General features: G+C 36.4%; 1 protein-coding gene across 1 annotated transcript in view; it reads left to right on the top strand.

Annotated features, from left to right (window-relative positions):
- Window positions 1-24,640, top strand: part of ATL1 (atlastin GTPase 1) — an 83,276-nt gene extending 58,636 nt beyond the window's left edge. The window contains exons 8-14 of the mRNA XM_082735170.1: window positions 7,432-7,524; window positions 8,592-8,730; window positions 16,497-16,624; window positions 17,719-17,775; window positions 18,612-18,683; window positions 20,250-20,681; window positions 23,796-24,640. Of these exons, the coding sequence (XP_082591296.1) occupies window positions 7,432-7,524; window positions 8,592-8,730; window positions 16,497-16,624; window positions 17,719-17,775; window positions 18,612-18,683; window positions 20,250-20,681; window positions 23,796-23,906 (1,032 nt within the window). The 3' untranslated portion in view covers window positions 23,907-24,640. The remainder of the gene's footprint in view (window positions 1-7,431; window positions 7,525-8,591; window positions 8,731-16,496; window positions 16,625-17,718; window positions 17,776-18,611; window positions 18,684-20,249; window positions 20,682-23,795) is intronic.
- Window positions 24,641-24,928: the final 288 nt, after the last annotated feature.

Genomic DNA, 24,928 nt, shown 5'->3' with positions numbered 1-24,928 from the left:
CTTTTTGAGTCATACGCACTGTAGGTATTTTTAGCCAATAAAGGACGTTGGTTTTTCAAGTGGATTTTTTTCTTGCTGTATTTATAGGTGTCCCTATGGATAGGGTCCTGATTCTTAGAGAATAGAGGATATTTTGTTCTTCTTTTTATCTGGAGGACCATAAATTTGTTTTGATTTCTACTTTTTTAACCATTCAAGGCCCTCTGAAAAGTCAGCTATATATTGGAGATTTTTAAATTGACGATTTCTCATTCAAGCTTTTTTTTTCTGATTCCTGTATTTTGTGCTTGAGCCCATTAGAAAAGAGAAGACAAGGTTTTTACTTTAGCTATTTAGATACCCAGAGGATTGTTTGAAAATTTCTTGAAGTCTATTTGTAATGTTTCCTATGATTGATCTTTATTTTGTTTACAATTTTGAATCTTTGACCAATTATTCTCTAAGAGAAAGTCTTCTGATATGGCCTCATATGATGGTTTGTCTATTTTTCTTGCCCTCTAAAGGCTATTAAATGTTTTAATTTATCATGGTTGTTGTTGTTATTATTATTATTATTATTATTATTTTGAAGAGCTGGGTTGTTTGAATGTTCTCTTGGTCTTTTTTTACCCTATTGATTTTAATAATTTTTTTTCTCTATCTGAGGGATAACAATTAAGTAAACTAGTTGGAAAGGACTAATAGTTCAGGTCAGTAAATAGTTAACAAATCCTGAATTATGCAACAAATTTCTGTCTTCTTGGGTTAGAGAAATTTCTTGAAACTCAACTCTAGATCAGAGTTTAAATTCAGCTTCTATAGTGCCTTCTGGTCTAGCAGTTTGATGTTGTTTGGGAGAACGTGGCCAGTCCCTTTCTGCAAAAAGTCCTGCGGAAATCATTCAGGAGGTCAGGGGAAGGAGCAGGAGGGATTGAAGAGATAAAGTGAAGAGAAAACTGAAAGAGGTACAAGGAGGTAAGAGAATCAAATTGGAGTCAACTTTTGTTTTGAGGTCTCAGTTTACTAATTAAAGAGACTAAATAATGAGTGTTTGATATTTTATTTTTATCTCTTAATTTTTATAGAGCTCCCCTTAACTGTATTAGTTATTTATTTTGACATTGTACAAAGATCACCATAATGACCACTGTCACTCTGAATTTTTTTGAAAAGGTCATTTATTCTTCTAAGTACAATAGCTAGGATTATAGTGCCATACAAATAGAAACCAAGCATTTTTCTGGGAGGAGGGTCCAGCTTTGATATATACAAGCCTGCAAAATTTGGTCAAAAGTGTGTGCTTTGAAAAGCAACTTGGTTCCTTAGGCCAGCAGAGGTCAGGATAGTGCTGTAAAATCAATAATCTAATAGTCATTGATCCTGTGTTCTGGACTAAACACAGTGACTCACAGATTGACAAGACTGAGTGTCCCCTTAAAAGTTTTGTAGGGCTCCCAAGGCTAAGTTTGACTAATGAGTTTTGTGTAAATTTGCTGCCAGTTTAACAGACCTCCAATCATTAGTCTTTGGGGCATCTTGATTGGTCTGGAGATTTACTAAGTTTATGCATCTATCTGTTCTTTCTGGACCACTTCCCCATATATTCAGTGACATGAAACAATTCAAGACAAAGGAAAAATACACGAGGCAAGACTTTATATGAATTACCAAGCAAATGAAAGCAAAGCAGGGAGCAAAAGCATAAAGAGATAATAGCAAAAGTATTTACTGAATGGTATACCTCCAAACCCGAAGTTCTAATAACCTTATACAAAAATTGGGTCTAATTACTTATCAAATGAGTACTCTTTCAAAACTAAAGGTTGAATTGCCCTATACAAAGACTTAAAACCAATGACCTTATATGAAGACCTATTGGGTCTTTATAACAAAAACCCTAGGATAAATGAATCAGTGACAAGAGCTCAATGAAACAAATCAGAAATTAAATCAGATAATTGTTGAGACATTCACCTGGAAGTAAATTTGAAGGACAAATGGAATTTTGGAACAAGGGACAAGAAGAATTCACCTGTTTGTCTGAGGGTCAAAGGACTGCTGCCTTTGAGGGGCATCCAGAACTGTCAAAGGATGAGACCACCACTCAAAATCTGATACAAAAACCAAAGCTGAATTTATTGCTTTATTAAGTATAAGAGATATGTTGGTGAGTCTTAGCCTTGCTAAGCAGAGGAAACTAACAATTATATGTAGGGTTTAGGAATTTGTTTTGAAGTTACATGGTTTACAGAGGCAAGAATAGGTTGATGTCAGGTTTTTTTTTTTTTAAGTTTTTTTTTTTTAATTTATTGGACAGAGAGAGAGATCACAAGTACTCAGAGAGGCAGGCAGAGAGAGAGAGAGGAGGAAGTAGGCTCCCTGCTGAGCAGAGAGCCAGCACCCTGGGATCATGACCTGAGCCGAAGGCAGAGGCTTAACCCTCTGAGCCACCCAGGCGCCCCTGATGTCAGTTTTAAAATTTTTGTTGCTGTGGAATACAACAACAACGTTTGTTTTTTGTTGGCTACGGAGGGGAGAAATGGATTGACATCAGCCTTAGTGAATCTTCTGGAGTGAGTCTTTCACTACTTAGCTGACTTTTAAAGTATGAATCTGTCACACATGGGTAGACATTCAATGGGCTATTGATTGAAGTGAGTTGTACTTTGATGGGTTTAAAACAAGTTCTAAACTGTGTGCAGTTGTTTTCTGAAACTGAAATTAGAACTGAAATTGATTAAGTGGTTAAAAACCAGTTCAGTCATTTACTTGCTACAAGGCTGTAGAACAGTTAGTCTGTTACTGAGAGCTTGGGAGTTTTTTTTCACATATTTGTAATGGATGTGGTCATACATTTAGCATTATGTTGCTAATAACATAATGTTATGTTGCATTATTTCATATAAGTTTGTATTCTGGCACAATTAACACATGTATTTATATATTCTGTGTATTTGTAATATTAATAGCCATTAATATGTTATATTAATATGCCGTAATTTGAGTAGCCATTTTCCTGTTGTTGAGCATTTGGATTTTTTCTGTTTTTCACTCTCACTCATAGTAGTGCTATAACACTCCTTTTGAATAACTTCCTGAAGGATATAGCCCCCAAAGGGAAGTTAACAAGGGTTATAATTTTCTGATGATTAAAAAACTATATGTGATCACTGGTGGGATATGGACAGCATGGATCCCATCATTTGCCCCATTTGCAGACTGGGATTAATTCGTTAAAGAAATATTTGTGACTTGAAATATTTTCATCTGAGCAAATTAGGGTAATTTATATTTTTGATTTTTATCTCTACCCATATGTATGAACAAATCAAGATTCAGCATTGTGGAAAAACTGATGACTTTGACATATGGACTGAGATTCATAGAATTCCGTGCATTTTTAATATAAAGTAGACAAATTATCTTGGGAGGGGATGGGGACAGTAGGTGTGCCATAGCTGGTTTATACCAGTTCATGAGAACTAATTAGTAAATGTTTGGGAATTATATAAGCCAACTATTAAATTGCTAGTAGCTTGGATCAGCGATGATGGGCATATTTATACCACAGAAATGGTCAAATGCTACAAAATCAAGGCATTTTGTTCTTCTGGGAGAGCCAGTTTACCAGCACATCTCTGGATGGGACCGTTAGGCAAGGAACTTGGGAATTTGATACTGTAGATAGATGGATAGATAGAATATAGATTAATGATTTTAGAAAATAAGACTTGATATTCGATCCTATGCTACATATGGTCCTTATTTTTTTTTTAATTTTGAAAACAGCTTTATTAAGATTTTAACCACAGGAAACTATGTGAAAGGCTAAGGACATTTTTTTTCAGTTTATTTTATTTTATTTATTATTTTTTTATTTCTTTTCAGCGTAACAGTATTCATTGTTTTTGCACCACACCCTGTGCTCCATGCAATCTGTGCCCTCTCTAATACCCACCACCTGGTTCCCCCAACCTCCCACCCCCTGCCCCTTCAAAACCCTCAGATTGTTTTTCAGAGTCCATAGTCTCTCATGGTTCACCTCCCCTTCCAATTTTCCCTCAACTCCCTTCTCCTCTCCATCTCATATGGTCCTTATTATATCAACTTAGGAAGATGCCCAGTGAAAAAGACCAACCAAATTCCCCAAGAAAAATGCAAAATACAGCCAAATCCACATACTTGGTTTCATTTATCTTGGTTCGTGAACCTCTATTTTGCAAAAATTACTTCTTAGCTAAGCTCTGTTTTCAAAAATATGTTATTTTGAAACATTTAGGTAGAAATGTTCTGAATACAAATTATTATGTTTCATTTTGACATAAATGGGCCTCTGTTAAAGACAGTGGACTGTTTAATATAGTGGATAAAGGCATTTTATTTTTTTAAGACTTTATTTTTAAGTAATGTCTATACCCGAAGTGGGGCTCAAACTCATAGCCCCCCAATTTTAGGAGTCACGTGCTGTTCCAACTAGCCAGCCAGGTGCCCTAGTGGTATTTTGAAACTCTCCTCTCCATAAGAATCACTCCTTTCCCCACAAAAATGCACAAATACCCACCACATACACACACAGTAAACAAAAGTAAAATAAAATAAAATAATTTAAAAATCCATGATGTAAACGAAGAAGTGCCGCCTGGCTTTGGGAGAGAAACTGTGAGCCAAGGATTTTATTTTCAGCAAAACTGACTTTCAAATAGAAAGTCACAACTGCTACAATAGGTCACAAACACATAAGAATGCAAAGAATATTGTTTTTATGAGCCCTTAATGAGAAAGCTACTGATGAATGAACTTCAGATAAGCAAAGATGTTATAATTTCACCAAAGGACTGATAATCAGAAACTCTGTGCCTCCTGATAGAAGAGCACTCCACCAAAAAATTATGACCTGAGATCAAGGCTCTGTACCCAGCTGCCAATTTATAGGAAATCTAGAGGACAGAGAGCATGCTGAACTGCTTGTGAATATGCAGTCAGCAAGGTCCAGGTTATGGGAATTTTTACAGGTCAAAGTCCTAAGTTCTTTAGTAGATAAACTGTAAGGGGAAAGAAGAAATGGAGGAAGAACCCAGAGATTAAAAGAGAATTAAGAGTGGGGCGCCTGGGTGGCTCAGTGGGTTAAAGCCTCTGCCTTCGGCTCAGGTCATGATCTCAGAGTCCTGGGATCGGGCCCTGCATCAGGCTCTCTGCTCAGCGGGGAGCCTGCTTCCTTCTCTCTCTCTCTCTGCCAGCCTCTCTGCTTACTTGTGATCTCTGTCTGTCAAATAAATAAATAAATAAAATCTTAAAAAAAAGAGAGAGAGAGAATTAAGAGAGAAAAAAAGAGAATTAAGAGACATATCAGCAAAAGGGCCTGGGTGGTTCCGTCAGTTGGGTGTCTGACTTTGACTTGGGTCAAGATTTCAGGGTCCTGGGTTTGAGCCCCACATTGGGCTCCCTGCTCAGTGCTCAGTCTGCTTCTCTCCCCCCTTGTGCTCTCACTCTCAAATAAATAAACAAAATCTTTTAAAAAATCAACACATTTTAATAAGCAAGAATAAAATATTGTTAGAAGCTCAGAAGGTATAAAACTTTTAGAAAGATCATTTAAAGATCGCTAATTTCATAAAAACTACTGATTTTTTCCCTCCAAGTCCTACTTTTCTTCCGAAACTAAAATTTGCAGTATGTCTTAAGCATATCAAAGCATGCCTTTAGGGGCGCCAGGGTGGTGCAGTCAGTTAAGTGCTCAACTCTTGGTTTCAGCTCAGGTGGTGATCTCAGGGTCCTGAGATTAAGCCCCACGTCTGGCTCCATGCTCAGCACAGAGCCTACTTGGGAATCTCTCTCCTCTTCCTCTGCCCCTCCCACTCATGCTCTCTCTCTCTCTCACTCACTCTTTCACTCTCTCTAAAGTAAATAAATGTTTAAAAAATAAAAAGCATGCTTTTATCAGAGCCCAGGTTGTAAACTACAACACATGTGTGATGTTCCTGTTGAGCCATGCCGCAGGGGTTTTGAGGTTGCCCGGGTTTAAATGCTAGCTGTGCCATCTCTCTGTGCCTTTGGCCAAGTCACTTAATGTCAGGTGGTGGGGCTTTTTAGATTATCTCTTCTGAAAAGAATCATAAATTATAACCTATCTCTTGGCTGTTGCAGGAATGCGTGAAATATCATGTGTGTAATTCCTGGCATTGTGTTTGGTATATAATAAGCTGTTCAAGGAAAGCGGCTGTTTCTTTGGTTTCAAAAGGTCGGGGGTGAGGCCCAAGAATTCTATACTTTTAAAAGTCTTCCAAACGATTCTGATGATTATTCTAATTTTGGAAACACAGTCCTTGATAAAATCCAGTCTGGATGTGAACAAATATTCAGCTTCAAGGATGTTTATCAGTGCATTTCTTAGAATAATAGAAAAACTGAAAAACGTCTAGTAATGGCAAAATAAACTATGGTCTATCCATTAGCTAAAATATGTGACCATTAAAATAAAACTCCCAGAGCCAACACAGCACTAACTCTGTGCAGGCACCTTCCAGAGAGGCCTTATGCATGTCTTGGTAGTCCTGTGAGGTGGGTTCTATTAGCATCATACTTAATGGGTGAGGAAACTAAAAATGTACATGGCATTACAAATAAGTTGTGAAACAGAAACATTTCTGAACTATCAATAATAATTGTTTATGATAAAGAATGTGGCCTTGTTAGAGGACAGACAGAAATACTTTCTAAGAGATTATTTCAAAATCATCATGCAATGAAGTGATCAAATCATTTGCAGCCAAAAACAGTAGGGAAAAAAAAAAAACTATTACAAAGGTATGTTAGTTTTTTTTTTTTCTGGATTTGTGTTTGTGTGTTTGTGAATTTGTCAGCTTTTTAAAAAATTTGTAATTGGTTATTTCTCTCATTCTAAATAAATATTCCCTCTGAAGCCCAATTGTGTATTCATTTTCCTCTTGAGCCCTCCCCCCAACGGATTGTATAAGCTTTGGGCCCCACTAAACCTGGATTCTTACCCATCCATACCATGTATATATACTGAGAGCCCCTGAGGAAGAGAATGGGACAACTGTAATAGAGGAAAAGTACTTAAAGGGATGATAAAACTCTCTTCAAATAAAACTCGAGTCTTCATAAAAAGCTGTCCCCAAATTGCCAAGATGAATGCATGCCACCAAGAGATGAGAGACAGAGGTGCCCTCAAACTGGCTGAATTGCTGTGTGTGTGAATACAGTCAGTTTTGGGGCAGCTTTCTGTTTTTACTTACTGGGAACAGGAAGATTGATTCCTAGGGAATAGATTGCTCAGAAACTTTCAAAGGTTTTATGTTTGCTTTCACAATTCCACAGTGTGGTGTAGAACACTATTCAAATGATAATAATACATTTAATTGGTTTCAGTATAAAGCTCAGGGAGGCCATTAAAAGTCCCCTCATCAATCCTTTCTTCTTACTGTTTCTTAGAGTCTGATATTTCTTGTTCGGGACTGGAGCTTTCCATACGAATTTTCATATGGAGCTGAAGGTGGCTCCAAATTCTTGGAAAAACGCCTCAAGGTTGGTTAGATATTAAGGTGCATGAAATTTCACCAGTAGTAATCTAGAATTACTTTTGTTGAATGATTTGCAGAATGGATACTTATTAGATACAATCTTATTTGACCCTTCTATTGTCTCTACAAAGATTGATATTTAATACATACTTTCAGAGTTATAGCTTTAAATATTATCAATAATTATGATACAGGTAATTCTTGTGTAGATAATCTACAAAACACCGACTTATTCCAAGATAAATCTTTTAATTAGAATAATTAAATCCATTCAAGACTGACAGTACAAATATCTGGATTCATGTTTTAGTAGAGGTTTAAAAGTCGATTTAACAGAAAATATCTCATTTTGAAATTCCCAAAGTCAGTCTTAGAACATTTTGCTAATGGTTCACAGAAAGTGAAATTAGAGGATTCTCCATTTTCAGTGTCAGGATAGTTCAATATTGAATGAATTGTTTACATTGGACAGATACCACAACAAGTAACTATGAAGAAAAAAATTTTAATCAAGATTAAATAAGGTTTCATGATAGTCAGGATCTCTTGTCTTTTTAGGTTTATAATTATTTTTAAGTAGGTGTACTATTAACTGTCAAATACATTTGAAAAAACAGGGATAGTTTAGCTTATAAATACCCAATTATTCAGATGCCTTTCTAGAATCTAAATGTATACCTACCAGGTGACAAGAGGCTGTCTTGAGTATCTCCTGAAAAGAAGGTAGGAATATCTTATGATCTATTCATGTTTCTTATGAGTACTTCAAATTAAAATTGGAATTTTAAGAACTAGCTAGAATAAAACCCCACTAATTTGTACTAAAAAGTGGGAAGGCCCATCTGAGTTAGCATAAGGGTAAACATTTGTTAATTCTAATAATAATGCCATAGGTATGCTATATTTAGATATGGCCGTTTAGCCAAGACTTTATTTTTTCTTTAGTATCAGCCCTGTCATGTCATTTTTATCACTGTGGGACCAGACAACTGTAGCAAATAGATGTCACAGAATTCTCTTGGAATTCAATTATGATGAAAGTAGTTTAAACTTTAGAATGATTTACTGCAGGTCTCAGGGAACCAGCACGAAGAACTACAGAATGTTCGAAAACACATCCATTCCTGTTTCACCAAAATTTCCTGTTTTCTGCTACCTCATCCTGGCTTAAAAGTAGCTACCAATCCAAACTTTGATGGAAAACTGAAAGGTTTGTCTTTTAATGAGTATGTTTACATTACTTATCCTGCTTATAAAATTGTCATTTTATCTATTGGGCTTATAGCTGCTCATTTGGATTATCCACATATGTGAGGCTGATGGCTGAAAATTGTTGAGAGAACTGGGAATCCTGGGCTGGTACTAGAACACCTCCTTGGTGAACTATGGGATCTATGGGTACTTAATATACACACGGAGAAAACGGGCAAGATCCTGTGTTCACCTGGGAGGCAGTGACTTTCCCCTCTTCACAGAGGTTCCTGCTCACTTCTGTGCATTGAGAAATGCTCCTTAAAGTCTTCCTGTTAAATTTTCCTTATTTACATTAGAGGAGAAAAGTAGATGTCTATATTATCTGAATGCTTTAAATTATATAATTATTGTTATAAGTTATGTAATTAGAGATCAAAAGAAACATTGCATAGTTCTGAATTCAAGCTCTTTAAAAATGTTACTGAAGAATTTAATTATAAATTATTAAAATCTTCACTAAAAATGAAATCCTCTTCTGAATGAGGACCCGTTTCTGAAAAACCCAAAAGCCCTAGAATGTTCTTGAGACAGTGTATGATAATAGTAGTTGCTTTCCTAACAGAGGCATTACTAACATTTTAAGATTCCAAAGCAACTCAACTTTTTAGAAGAAGGGGTGGGATGGGGTGGGGTGGACATAGGGGTCCGAGGAAATACAAGTATTTCCTAATAAATAATCACTGGGTCTTTAGATATTTGCTTTGTGATTAATACAAAGTAGTACAAAGACATTTCTGATTTTTATACTTATAAGCCTGGCATTGAATATACATGCCACTGAGCTTAGACATTTATTTATGTACTGTGGCCTTTCTGCCCTGTGCCAGGGTTGGTGAGAGAGTGACGCAGCAAGCTTTTCAGCATAACTCTTCTCAAAGGACTTTAAAATTCCTCTTAAGAAAAGACAACATAATATGTGTCCACCTTAATGGAACTGGCGGGTTTGAAAAGCAAACCTATTCCCCCCACCCCACTGCCCCGTGTCCATGGCATTTATACTCAAGATACCTTCCATTTAACTATGACAGTATCATAAATAGAATCCCACATTTCTCAGTCATTAGCATTATTTCTGTACATGTTTTAAATTATCTTTATATAACAGAACAGATAGCAGTAAGTACACATTAATGCAAGAACTGCAGGGTTCTGTCATTTCACTATCACTTATGAAATTCAGCCTTCCGAAGAGCACAGACTTCTTGAAACTGTATCGTTACCTAGTGCCTTCATTTGAATAAATGATGTAAAGAGAGGGCTCCCACAAGGCCCCTCTTTCTTCTCTGGAGTTGGGGAGTCATAAACAGGCAGGGGAGGAGCAGGCTTTCAACAAGAGCCCTTTATTGGGACAGAAGAGTACTCTGGCTTGTTCCGTTCTTGTGGTATTCAGTGACAGTTCTTAAATTAACTGATACATGGTGGAGGGAAAGAGCTGAGGGAGAGAGTTTAAGACAAATCACAGAGATAAAGAACTTCATCTTTTAATAGATTTGTTTCCCATCAAATTTTACTCACATGTCTACACATATATTAACCCACACAGTTGCTCTATAGGCATCCCAAAATTATCAGTTTACCAAAGTGGCTAGCCTGAGAGAAAAAGAAATGAAAAGCAGCTTCAGGTGCCCATCAAAGATGCATTTTGATGAGGCTTTATAGGACTCCTGCTGAATCTATGTGTGTTAAAGTGTTCATCTCAGCCTCAGTTTCTCCTAGGGCAGTTCTGAGAGTCACCTATCCATGTTGTTTTTCCAGCACAGTCTGAAACTTGTAAGTTGATGTGGTCTCTGTCCAGGATGTCTTGTCCACTGGCTATGCTGTATTCCAGAGGGTTGACATCTGGAATATGTCAACCTCTAGGGAAGAAATGTCTCTGAATAAACAATTGTGCAAAAACTTTTCATTGGTAATTCTCACATATTCTTTCATAAACTTATAGGAATAACTTTCTAGCTCACTACCTATATTTATAATTACTATATTGTTCATGGTCCTTCACATCATTGAAATTATCATGCCATTTCCCATATTATATGAAACATATAATACCATGATTCCAATTAACTGCTATTAATTTAACAACATTACACATGGGAAATCGCGAGGATCAGGTTTGTTCATACTCCATTCAACCAGCTCTTTCTAAGTGCCCACTGAATACCTCTCTTAGCTTAGTAAATCTTCTAATTAACAAGGAGTTACCTTCCTTTTTGAGGTTGCTCTGTGTTTAGTCCCCCATGTAGAATGACAAGTGACCACACCATAAATTGTGGCGATACATCCTTAGCAGCTTCAGTTAGACTTCAGGAAGCAGATCCAAACACCACTGCAAGGTAATTATTTTTAAAAAGGTGTTTCTAATGAAGGTAATCCCGAGAAAGCATCTTCCCTGGGTGATTACACGGCAGTCCTGCACCAGTGCATCTGCGGGCAGAGTTCTTACAAAGTACGTTATCACGTCCCCAGTGATTGTGACAGATAACCACTTTGGCCCAGCCCCTGGATTCCTGGCAAAGTCGGACTCTTGTGGCAAAAATGATTGAAGAAATGATGGAAACAGAACATCACCCCGAATAATCAACTGCCCACACATATTTATTTGCATTCTTGCAGAGGCCCAGAGCTAGTTAGTGTGCCTCTGTAAACTGAAATGGTCTGCAGGTGTTCTGGGTCATGTGTTTACGGTGTTGACTAATACCATTAGCAAGAGCTCACCACCTGTGTATGCCAGGAATCTCTGGTTTGTGCTTTCTGAATCCAAAATTGGAATAGTCTCAGTGAGAACCAAGACCGTGGCTCATGCCATCTTCAGGACACATTTTTTTTAAATTTTTTATTTTTTATAAACATATATTTTTATCCCCAGGTGTACAGGTCTGTGAATCACCAGGTTTACACACTTCACAGCACTCACCAAAGCATATACCCTCCCCAATATCCATAATCCCACCCCCTTCTCCCAAACCCCCTCCCCCCAGCAACCCTGTTTGTTTTGTGAGATTAAGAGTCACTTATGGTTTGTCTCCCTTCCAATCCCATCTTGTTTCATTTATTCTTCTCCTACCCACTTAAGCCCCCATGTTGCATCACCACTTCCTCATATCAGGGAGATCATATGATAGTTGTCTTTCTCTGCTTGACTTATTTCACTAAGCATGATACGCTCTAGTTCCATCCATGTTGTCGCAAATGGCAAGATTTCATTTCTTTTGATGGCTGCATAGTATTCCATTGTGTATATATACCACATCTTCTTGATCCATTCATCTGTTGATGGACATCTAGGTTCTTTCCATAGTTTGGCTATTGTGGACATTGCTGCTATAAACATTCGGGTGCATGTGCCCCTTTGGATCACTACGTTTGTATCTTTAGGGTAAATACCCAATAGTGCAATTGCTGGGTCATAGGGCAGTTCTATTTTCAACATTTTGAGGAACCTCCATGCTGTTTTCCAGAGTGGCTGCACCAGCTTGCATTCCCACCAACAGTGTAGGAGGGTTCCCCTTTCTCTGCATCCTCGCCAGCATCTGTCATTTCCTGACTTGTTGATTTTAGCCATTCTGATTGGTGTGAGATGATATCTCATTGTGGTTTTGAGTTGTATTTCCCTGATGCCGAGTGATATGGAGCACTTTTTCATGTGTCTGTTGGCCATCTGGATGTCTTCTTTGCAGAAATGTCTGTTCATGTCCTCTGCCCATTTATTGATTGGATTATTTGTTCTTTGGGTGTTGAGTTTGCTAAGTTCTTTATAGATTCTGGACACTAGTCCTTTATCTGATAATCTGATATGTCGTTTGCAAATATCTTCTCCCATTCTGTTCAGGACACATTTTTAATCCAAATATGTGATTATATGCTTGTTACTTTAATGATCATTACCACATTTGCTGCTGCATTAGACACCCAGGTGTATCTTATTCCATTCCAATTTTATAAGGGAATGGGGGTGGAATTGAAATACATGTAATACATGGAAGTGATTTTGAGGATTTTATTTATTTATTTATTTATTTATTTATTTATTTATTTAAATTGTTTTCTTTTCAACGTAACAGTATTCATTATTTTTTCACCACACCCAGTGCTCCATGCAATCGGTGCCCTCCCTAATACCCACCACCTGGTTCCCCCAACCTCTCACCCCCCGCCCCTTCAAAACCCTCAGATTGTTTTTCAGAGTCCATAGTCTCTCACGGTTTACCTCCCCTTCCAATTTCCCTCAACTCCCTTCTCCTCTCCATCTCCCCTTGTCCTCCATGTTATTTGTTATGCTCCACAAATAAGTGAAACCATATATAATTGACTCTCTCTGCTTGACTTATTTCACTCAGCATAATCTCTTCCAGTCCCGTCCATGTTGCTACAAAAGTTAGGTATTCATCCTTTCTGATGGAGGCATAATACTCCATAGTGTATATGGACCATATCTTCCTTATCCATTCATCCATTGAAGGGCATCTTGGTTCTTTCCACAGTTTGGCGACCGTGGCCATTGCTGCTATGAACATTAGGGTACAGATGACCCTTCTTTTCACTACATCTGTATCTTTGGGGTAAATACCCAGTAGTGCAATTGCAGGGTCATAGGGAAGCTCTATTTTTAATTTCTTGAGGAATCTCCACACTGTTCTCCAAAGTGACTGTACCAACTTGCATTCCAAACAACAGTGTAAGAGGGTTCCCCTTTCTCCACATCCTCTCCAACACATGTTGTTTCCTGTCTTGCTAATTTTGGCCATTCTAAATGGTGTAAGGTGGTATCTCAATGTGGTTTTAATTCGAATCTCCCTGATGGCTAGTGATGATGAACATTTTTTTCATGTGTCTGATAGCCATTTGTATGTCTTCATTGGAGAAGTGTCTGCTCATATCTTCTGCCCATTTTTTTTTTTATATGATTGTCTGTTGTGTGTGTGTTGAGTTTGAGGAGTTCATTATAGATCATGGATATCAACCTTTTGTCTTACTGTCATTTGCAAATATCTTCTCCCATTCCATAGGTTGCCTCTTCGTTTTGTTGACTGTTTCCTTTACTGTGCAGAAGCTTTTGATCTTGATGAAGTCCCAAAAGTTCATTTTTGCTTTTGTTTCCTTTGCCTTTGGAGACATATCTTGAAAGAAGTTGCTGTGGCTGATATCGAAGAGATTACTGCCTATGTTCTCCTCTAGGATTCTGATGGATTCCTGTCTCACGTTGAGGTCTTTTATCCATTTTGAGTTTATCTTTGTGTATGGTGTAAGAGGATGGTCGAGTGTCATTCTTCTACATATAGCTGTCCAGTTTTCCCAGCACCATTTATTGAAGAGACTGTCTTTTTTCCACTGTATATTTTTTCCCGTTTTGTCGAAGATTATTTGACCATAGAGTTGAGGGTCCATATCTGGGCTCTCTACTTTGTTCCACTGGTCTATGTGTCTGTTTTTATGCCAGTACCATGCTGTCTTGGTGATCACATGCCCACTCTCACCACTCTTGTTCAACATAGTATTAGAAGTTCTAGCAATAGCAATCAGAAAACAAAGAGAAATAAAAGGTATCCAAATTGGCAATGAAGAAGTCAAACTCTCTCTCTTCGCAGATGACATGATTCTTTATATGGAAAACCCAAAAGACTCCACCCCCCAAACTACTAGAACTCATACAGCAATTCAGTAATGTGGCAGGATACAAAGTCAATGTACAGAAATCAGTGGCTTTCTTATTCACTAACAATGAAAATACAGAAAGGGATATTAGAGAATCAATTCTATTTACTATAGCACCAAGAACCATAAGATACCTGGGAATAAACCTAACCAAAGAGGTAAAGGGTCTGTACTAGAGGAACTACAGAACACTCATGAAAGAAATTGAAGAAGACACAAAAAGATGGAAGACCATTCCATGCTCTTGAATCGGAAGAATAAACATTGTTAAAATGTCTATACTGCCTAGAGCGATATATACTTTTAATGCCATTCCGATCAAAACTCCACCGGTATTTTTCAAAGAGCTGGAGCAAATAATCCTAAAATTTGTATGGAATCAGAAAAGACCCTGAATCGCTGAGGAAATGTTGAAGAACAAAAACAAAACTGGGGGCATCACGTTACTTGAGGTTGTTTTATAATGAGAAAGGTTTTTGTTTTATACAGAAATTCAGGAAGATTTGAGATGTTCTAGATATGTAGTAATAGTCTACAAAAAACCCATAAAGTCATATTGCAAAAAAGAAACCTAATGGTAGCAGTGTACACAGATACGCAGCAGGCAGCAAAACACAACACAGACAGTGGTAACATCATACAAACACCGGTACTATTAGCGAATGTTGCTAACTAGAGAGCAAACCCCACAACAATAAATCTGAATAAATGGAAATATAATACAAAGCAAAATTATCAGTAAAAATTGGTACAATGCGGGGGCGCCTGGGTGGCTCAGTGGGTTAAAGCCTCTGCCTTCGGCTCAGGTCGTGATCCCAGGGTCCTGGGATAGAGCCCCACATCAGGCTCTCTGCTCAGCAGGGAGCCTGCTTCCCTTCTTCTCTCTGCCTGCCTCTCTGCCTACCTGTGATCTGTCTGTCAAATAAATAAATAAATTAATAAATAAATCTTAAAAAAAAATTCGTACAATGCAAACAGCAAAATACATTTGAGTAAACTATACAAGTACTCATAAAAGATGAGCACTAAAATTTCAAAGGTGTACAAAATGTGAATGTGAAGTCTTGAAGGTTTTCCAGCATTATGCTTGTACATCTCATAAAAGCAGCAAGGAAAGAAGAGAAACAAGAATTCTTATGTAAACTGGTATTTCAGTGTATAGTCAGGTTGTAATAGCAAGCAAGGAAAATGCAAACACACACAATCATATGGTTTGAATCTTTATCCTTAAAACGTCAGAAACCACCAATTCCAAAGCCTGAAAACTCAGTGACTCTGCTGAAACTGAGATTTTTAAACATTATAGGCCTTTACTACTTTTAGGACATACCTTGCTTTTTATGTAGGTGTATTTTTCTGCATCTTTTGAAATAATGATTTCAGAAATTATCACTGACTCCTCTGAAGATGCATTTTCTGTTACTTTACTACATATGTAAAGCGAAGCTTAAACCTAATGCTATACCATGGGAATGTGTAATCAGTTGTCCTAAACATGTTAGGGGAAGAACTCGGACATCCTCCGATTTGTCTCCATGGCCTACTCTTGCCATGTTAATTTCTACTGGTGAGTTTCACCACCAGAGGTGGCATCACCATCACTATCCTTCTGAACTTGAGTTCTAGTTACACCTTACCCAGTTCTATACACTTTTCGTAAGGTGGGTACACTAAAAAAAGCAATTTTGGTATACATTTTCTGGAGGGAATAAGTAAGTATCTGGCCTTTTCCCCGTTTATAAAACCACCAACAAACTTAAGTACAGAATACTGGTTACATGAATAGGGTTTAAGATATTTGCTTAACATTTAACATCAAGAAAGCTATTTTATGGGTGGAGGATAAGTAAATATGTAATTGAACTGAAGACTAGCAGTAGAAGTTTAGGCAAGGAGGATCACTGACCCAAGAACAGTGGGCTGCAGTAGTTGTTTATTTAGATGATGGGAAAGTGAGTGAAGGCTTTATCACTGGGGAAGAAATGGAGGAAATCAAAGGATGTTTTGTTGTATGGCATGGAGGACCGGATTGGATTTTAAAAATAATGATGAATGTGCTTTTACTTGTAGAAATAGATGATGAATTCATCAAAAACTTGAAAATACTCATTCCTTGGCTACTTAGTCCTGAGAGCCTAGATATTAAAGAGATCAATGGGAACAAAATCACCTGCCGAGGTCTGGTGGAGTACTTCAAGGTATCACTCTCATTTCTAGAGCATTGTTTTAGAATGCAGTTCCTACTTGAAACAAATTTTAGACTCTGTAATATGGGGGCAAAGTTATGAGGAATATATAAGAATAAAAATATCATTAGACTCCCAAGAGGAGCTTAGTTTCTGAAATTAAAATTTTAAAGAAAACTTTATCTTGAGAGAAATATATTTTGGAGTATGAATATATCTAGGCATTGGAAAAGTCTATTTTTTGTTGCTGGGGGAGAAGGTGTTGCTCAAGATCCATAACATATAGTAGTCTTCAGTTATGAGCTATATAGAATTTTACTTTCATTCTGAAGATGTTCTCCAAGGGGCTATACTTTGCCTTCCTATTGGAGAAAATTCTTCCACAATTTCTCTCTCTGCATTAAGGACTGATTTGAAGTGGAATTATTTTAAATTTGCATTTACTTGTTTATTTTAGGTAGCACTGAATACTGTTGTGTTTTTTTTTTTAAACTGGCTTTTTAAAACCAGCCACATATAGTGGGGGAATTTCAGCTACCAAACTAATTTGTAGATTGATGCCCCAAGGACCAAAATACCAACTTTTAAAATTCACATTTTTGTAATTTAAAATACTGTCACATACCTCCTGTGTGATTATTTATCTTCTTCACTCTTCACAATAAATGACATGTTATTTATCTACTAAAGTTTGAATTCTTACTGTGCCTAACATTATGTAGGAGCTTAGAATTTAGTGGGAGATTAAGGACTCTTACAGAAATCTCTTCCATAAATCTTAAGACTTCAGCAGGTACAAATGGCTGTGAGTGACTGCAAAAGAAAGGTTACTCCTAGCAGAAGGATGTGAGAAAGTTTTAGAGGAGGTGGCAATGAATTAAGCCTTTAAAGAAAGGTAAGGTTGGCAAGAATTGTTGTGTGGAAAGGGCACTTCAGGAAAAAGGAACAACTAAGAAAGGGGGAGTAGATTTAAAATGAGAAAGATAATAGTTCCCCAAACTGGCAAGACCTTAGACCTTAGAAAACAATTAAGCAGAATTGGAGAAATATTGAATGGAATTCCTTGAACATGAGTCTCTTTTCTCCCCCCCCCCCTTTTTTTTAAGGCCTATATAAAGATCTATCAAGGTGAAGAATTGCCACATCCCAAATCCATGTTACAGGTACTTACTAATCAGGAGGCATAACATTTTAAAATATACTTGTCACTAAAGCTAAGCTTTCTTTAGCTTTATGCTCTTCTAGACTAGAGATACGCTCCAATCTGGCCATCAAAAATTAGCAAATAAAAATATTGGAATATTTATTGGGAGATTATTTTTTCTGTTAACTACTGTTTGTGTGTTCAGCTAAACACTTTTGTATATACATAGAGGAGCTTCACTTGTGCTGACACTTTTTAACACAGCTTTCATTTTCTTTGTACAAAACTGGTTTAAAAAACAGACTCACACTGTGGCTTAGGTTCATACATGTACCGAGTAGAAAAGCAGGTCCAGGTTTTAAAACCAGTGGTCTCTACAAATAAACATTTAAGAAAGGAGAATCTAACTTTTTCCTTACTTATTAAAAAATTTCTTTAAGTTCTTAATAGTTCATTTTTTTTATCAGTGATACATTGTACTATCAGTATCAGTCCTTAAACTTAAGACATGTCTATATATTAGTACACACAAATGTACTGTGAATTATTTCCCATGTGTTTAGGTTTATAGACCCCCCCCCCAATTTGGTGAGAGGCTTAAAAATATTTAAGAGGAAAAAAATCTTCCAAATGAAAATTCATTTTTATAACTATGGACTACCGTTTTATGTATTTCGAAATTTTAATTTTATAAATTTTTAAAAATGTAGTGGAAATACTTCAATACTTCAAATTATTTCATGGCCTTGTGTTCTTGTACATTTCTTACACATGATACTCAGAAATGAGAATTGCTTGTGAAGGTTTAATAAATATGAATTCCATTTTACATTATACTTTGTACTTTGTTCAAAGGCCACAGCAGAAGCTAACAATTTAGCCGCCGTGGCAACTGCCAAGGATACATACAACAAAAAGATGGAAGAGGTAAGAATTAAATAATATTTTAAATTGTGTTTTAAGTAAAATCGGTATTTCTTCCATGAGCTCATTCTTTTTTTTTTCCTTCCAAATTACACTGCAAATGCAAAGAAGTGGCTTTGACTTACTCTTTCTCAGCTTATGTATATCACATTTCTATTTATTGCATAAAGTATTTTTTAGGAAAGGAACACTATGTATGCACAATTTAGAACATTTTAAGTGTGTTCCCTCTATATTACTTTTTTTTTTTTTTTTTTGGCCACATCTTCCCACTATTTATAAGCTCTATAACATGTGCTACCCTCTTGCTACACCTCCCTTCATGCAACAATTTCAGTATTTCTGTCTTAACTCTGAAAACCCATTAGGTTGCCTGGGTGGCACAGTTGCTTAAGCATCCGACTCTTGGTTTTGACTCAGGTCATGATCTCAGGGTTGTGAGATGGAGCCCCAAGTTGGGCTCTGTGCTGGGCATGGAGCCTGCTTAAGATTCTCTCTCCTCCTCCTCCCTCTGGCCCTCTCCCCACGTCCCCCACCTCCCCAACCCCCGCAGAACACACTCTCTCTCAAAAACAGAAAACAAAACCAAGAAACCCATTAGGAAAAAAAGAAATTAGACTTCAAGGGCTAATACTTCTACATACTGCTTTTCCTCTTTTTAACGTTCTGAATTAGGATGCATCTAATAATTATTATACATATCTACTAATATGATAGGGTTTTCTCCTGAAAATGTTATATATTATAAATTACATCCAAAACTGGTGGTCTTAAGAGTCAAGGGTAATACAGTTTATGGAATGGTGTTCACAACATAAGTAAAGGATAACTAGAATGAGAGTATGCTTTATATAAGTTAAATCTCAAATAACCAAAGTGAAAGGTATGGGTATCTGACATTTCCCTTGTAACTTTGGAAAAAACTGAAAACCTAGTCCAAGAACATTGAATATGCTTTCATTTAGTCTCTTGAAGAATATATTGTGAAAGGGCTCCATTCAAACACAATCAGTGAAACTGCCAACGAACATGTTTTTCCTAATTTTATTTTTTTGGAGTTTTATATCATTGCTATTAAGTTAAACCTCATTGGCCAAAAATACTTTAGTATAGTTACAATAAATTTCCCAGAGGATCTGGGAAATTTATTGTAACTATACTAAAGTATTTTGTAACTATACTAAATTTATTACTATACAATTTATTGTAACTATACTAAATTGTAATTTGATTTGGGGTTCATTCTGTGAATGCACTCAGTTTGCAGTTCACTTTGAATCATGCCTTTTCATCTTGAGGAACTTGGATTAAGTCTTGGATATTCTTTCCCAGGTCAAAAAGAAAATAAAAATTAAGAATGGCTTTATATAAGTCATCTATAAAATACTGGTTCCACATACGGTCATGCCTGATATGGACTGCGCAAAGATGTGGGCTGACAAAACATATATGTAAACTCCTTCTGATTATGGTGTTCGAACAAATTCAACTAGCTAAGTGGGAGATTGTGGTACAGTTGCTAATTTTATTCTGCATGGCATTAACGGCACTTCTCTCTATCTGATACAGATCTGTGGTGGTGACAAACCATTTCTGGCACCTAATGACCTACAGGCCAAACATTTGGAGCTTAAGGAAGAATCTGTGAAGCTATTTCGAGGGGTGAAGAAGATGGGTGGGGAGGAATTTAGCCGGCGTTACCTTCAACAGTTGGAGAGTGAAATAGATGAACTTTACATCCAGTATATCAAGCACAATGATAGCAAAAATATCTTCCATGCAGCTCGTACCCCAGCCACACTGTTTGTTGTCATCTTTATCACGTACGTGATTGCTGGTGTGACTGGATTCATTGGTTTGGACATAATAGCTAGCCTATGCAATATGATAATGGGACTGACTCTGATCACCTTGTGCACCTGGGCATACATCCGCTACTCTGGAGAATACCGAGAGTTGGGGGCTGTAATAGACCAGGTGGCTGCAGCCTTGTGGGACCAGGTAAGAATACTTTTATCCTCTTCAACTGATTGCAGCATACTGTGTACTAAACACAATGTTAGATGTTAGAACTGAACAGGTGAACCTGACTTGGGCCCCAGTCTTCAAGAGCTTTAGAAGCTGTCAAGATGGCCAGATACAAACGACTAACTATAATACGATATGTGAAGTCCTACATAACCGATTTCCAGTTAACATTTCAGTGTTTTCAAATATGTGGATTAGACAGTTTTCCTTTCTACTTTTATTTATCCTAAAAGTTAAAGCTGTTAAAGAGAAGTGTGAGAAAGCACAGCTGAGTTTTTACTGAGCGGACTGCGACTTGTTTATGTGTTAAATTACTTTGTACTTACAACCTATCATTTGATTCATGTTGGTTTTGGAAGGGGATGTATGTGAACCACTAGCATTAAGTGGTTGTATCACTAGCTCTTTTAGTATAAACTCCTAAAAAGCAAGATCTGATTATTTCAGATTGTCTCTATTTGAAGTAGGCGTTTGTACCGGCCATAGCACGAGTCCAGGTCAACCTCTCATCAGCTGCTTATGGGCTAGTTGTAACTACTTTTGTGTTTCGGTTAACCACAGCCTACAGTCAGGGTTACTGCAGTCCATTGTTCAAATAATTGATGGATAGGGAAGACAATTATAAACACACCTAGAACGATAATGAACTCACTGTCATTCTGGAAGTGTCTTCAGTTACATCATGAAAATTTAGGGGCATTTTAGTGAAGCTAAAATTGAGATTCTTCATAAACTTTTGGAGGGAAGACTTTTCAACTTATATTGTGCAGGTGGCAAGTAATAGCTACAATTCCCCAAGCATTTATACCTATGTATACTCTTTAGAATGGAATTTTAACTAATGAATTTACCATATGTCTTTGAAGAATCTAGTTAAGATAAACTAATGGTAGCACTGTGGGTAAAGCATGAATTAAAAACTGGATCCTCTGAGCCACTGTCTCAAATAGCTCCTCAACCTTAGAAGAAGACTAAAGAAGGGCTATTTGAAGTAAATCCCAAAGCCTTCCTAGAATATGATGCTGAACCCTCTGAGGAATATAGAATTGGGTTCTTTGAAAGATTCAGATACAATATGTAATCTGAACTGAAAAAATGTGTAGGAGTATTTGTTCTTAAATACTCAGAAATACTGTAAACAAAGTTGAATTATCATAATGCTATTAATGACACAGGACATATACTTTTCTTTTTTCCCTTTTAAACTGCCTTTGCCACAGGGAAGTACAAATGAGGTGAGTTAATTTTTTTTTTAATTGAGAGCTAGAAACATTATTATTTTATAAACCAACTAGCCATTAATGGATTAGAAAATCTTTGGTGATGTAATGAGTACTGGGTGTTATATACAACTGATGAATCACTGACCTCTACCTCTGAAACTATGTTAATTAATTGAACTTAAATTAAAAAAAAAAAAAACTTTGGGCACAGCTGCTCCTTTGTTCTTCTAAGATTCACAATTTTAGCTGTGAATTTTTAATATGGTTTTAAAATATTTTATTTATTTCCAACATCTTATGTGATATAATCTGCATATGAAACAGAAGAGTTGATTATCAAGAATATCCTGTTTTATAAAAGTTTTATTTCTTGAATGTGTAGAACATTCCAAAATTCTTAAGCTCCAACATTGTGCATTTTGCTCTACTGAATAGTGAGATAAAAATAGCGTTATGAATCTTGAGAAAACCTAATTCGTAGAGAGTCTCAAAGTGGAGCTACAAACCTGTAGGTGTTTTTAACTCAGGCTTTTGAGTGACAGTTACATTTACCAACGTTAAGCAGGTTCAGGCCAGTATGAAGTGTGACTTTCTGAGCATTCCTCAGAACGACCTGTAAATTGGTATTCATTTCTCCTACTGGACATGGGCAAAACGAGGAAAGAATCCTTTGTTACATAAGAAAACTGACCTCTGTAGAGTTACTCTGGTCATCTTCAGGAAGCAAAACTGATCTCGAACAGCTACTGAGATAGCACACCCTTCTTTCCTCAGTTTCTGCTGTTACATACAACTGGAGTATGTCCTCTAATCCATACTAGTGATACATTTAATACAAGTCAATAGAGAAATATTTTATGTAAAATTCAGTAAAACAAATTCATTAAAGAAGTAAAAATAATCTAAGTTGAATGTTGGGAGTATGATAGAGCTAGGGCAATACCATGTTACACCAATGTGTATTCACAGAACTGATGATGGTATGTATTATTCAGACTTAAGAAAACAGCTATCAAGACTTCAAAAAGATAAAAATCAATGGAATTTCCTGGGCATTGGTTACTATTTAAAGGATATCAACCTTTTAAAAATATTCAGACTCTTTACAGACTCCAGAATTACCTCAGAAAAGCTGGTTTTAACTGAGTGTTCAATATATGAAAGCCAGAAGAGAGAATCTTGAGGGGGAAAAGGACCAAAATATTTATGGACACTTTTGTAAAGTAATATATAAAAATTCCTATGACTCAAACACTGTCAACACTAACAACAATCACAGCTTTATGAGAAAAGGCTTTCTGAGATAATACTTCTAAAAAACGTTTTGTAAGATACGAATCAAGTAATGGAAACAAGGGAAGAGAATGTTTAAATGAATGATCCCAGTGTGGCAAGAGGAGGGGCAACGTATGTACTTACTGGCATCAGGAAATAATGGGGGGAAAAAAGGGTCCCATTCTGAAAAACTTGTAAGGAAGCCCAGATAGCAAATGGTCTGTGTAATAAGGTAGCTATTGGCAGTCAGAAGTTAAATTCCTCCAAAACTGGTAATATTCAAGATATGAGTTCTTACGCATCCCTAGGGCACAGTGTTTGGGAAGCCCTGCTCCAAAAGGTGTGCAAAGTCAAAGGAAATGTAGTCTGAGAATAAACTATTTGCCACAAAGATCAATCCATACACACATTGAGGAAGCGAAAATAGTTTTGAGTTCTAAGATTCTTAGCTATTAATTTATATCTTAAATAAGCTAATGATATAAAAATTCCACGTTTAGCATGCTAATTATATAGTGCCATAAACTATTTACATTCAAAGGAAAAATTTTACGTCTTGTGTTTATAATCTTGATTCTTGTATCTCTAGGCTTTATACAAGCTTTACAGTGCAGCAGCAACCCACAGACATCTGTATCATCAAGCTTTTCCTGCGCCGAAGTCAGAATCTACTGAGCAATCAGAAAAGAAGAAAATGTAATCCAAATTTTTAGAAGTACAGGTGCATGACCAATTGTCAGTTAAATATTCAGTTTTATGTCTCCATGCAAACATTCAAAGTGCTTCTATCAGGACAGAGTAAAATACCAAGCTCCTCTGAAAACTTCAAAATGGTTTAGTTCTTTTACTTCGGTGTTTAATAAGCAGATGTATGTATGCATGGTTGTATCATTTTTGTTAACATGTATGGTTTCTTAATTTTGTCTTCAAATATGCTGTTATAATTTAAAGTGTTTGTCTATGATGACAGTACATGTGTTCTGCTTGAATTTACTAAATTCTACTACTGGGTTATAATTAAACCATGTAGTAATATTACTCCATGTTTGGGTATGCTCATTTAATTTCTACAGGAGAATTTTTAAATTATTTCACATAGTCATCCATTTAAGCACAGCGTAATGACTCAACAGGCTTGATTCAATCTCTATCATCTTATATATACCACAAGCTTTTATTTTTAAAGACGTTTGGGAGCTTTTCAGTTGCTTTATCAAAAACTAAATACTGCTTCTTTTATATTATGGTTTAATATAGAATATAAACTTCTTGATCAAAAATACACAAAAAAATCACTTTGTATATGTACTTGAGTTTCACTGCATTGTATATTTTTTCATTTGGTACACAAAGAAATGTATTCTTCATAGGTTTATTCTTTTAACATGTGAACTATTATTAAAGTTTACTCTGGTTCCTAATATTAAAAACAAATGCTTACTGAATTTGGAAGTGTTTGGGAGGTACTGATATGGAATGATAAAGGTTTATCTCTCTTTTTAAAATTAAAAATGCATTTTCTTCAGTGTTGACACCATTACAAATCTGTTTCCACTTCAAGAAACTTAGCATACGCTAATCCCTTTTTTGGTACCTTTCAGTTCTTTTAAACCAGCCATTCTATAATCTGGGAGCTCTAAAATAGTAATTTCTAACTTCCTTAGGAATAGCTTAGCCAGGTTTAAATTAAACAGTAATACAAAGGTAATAAGTAACAGGAAA

Source organism: Mustela nivalis, assembly GCF_964662115.1.
Source record: "Mustela nivalis genome assembly, chromosome: 6".
Taxonomy (NCBI): domain Eukaryota; kingdom Metazoa; phylum Chordata; class Mammalia; order Carnivora; family Mustelidae; genus Mustela; species Mustela nivalis.
This window is presented reverse-complemented; position numbering and strand designations above follow the sequence as displayed.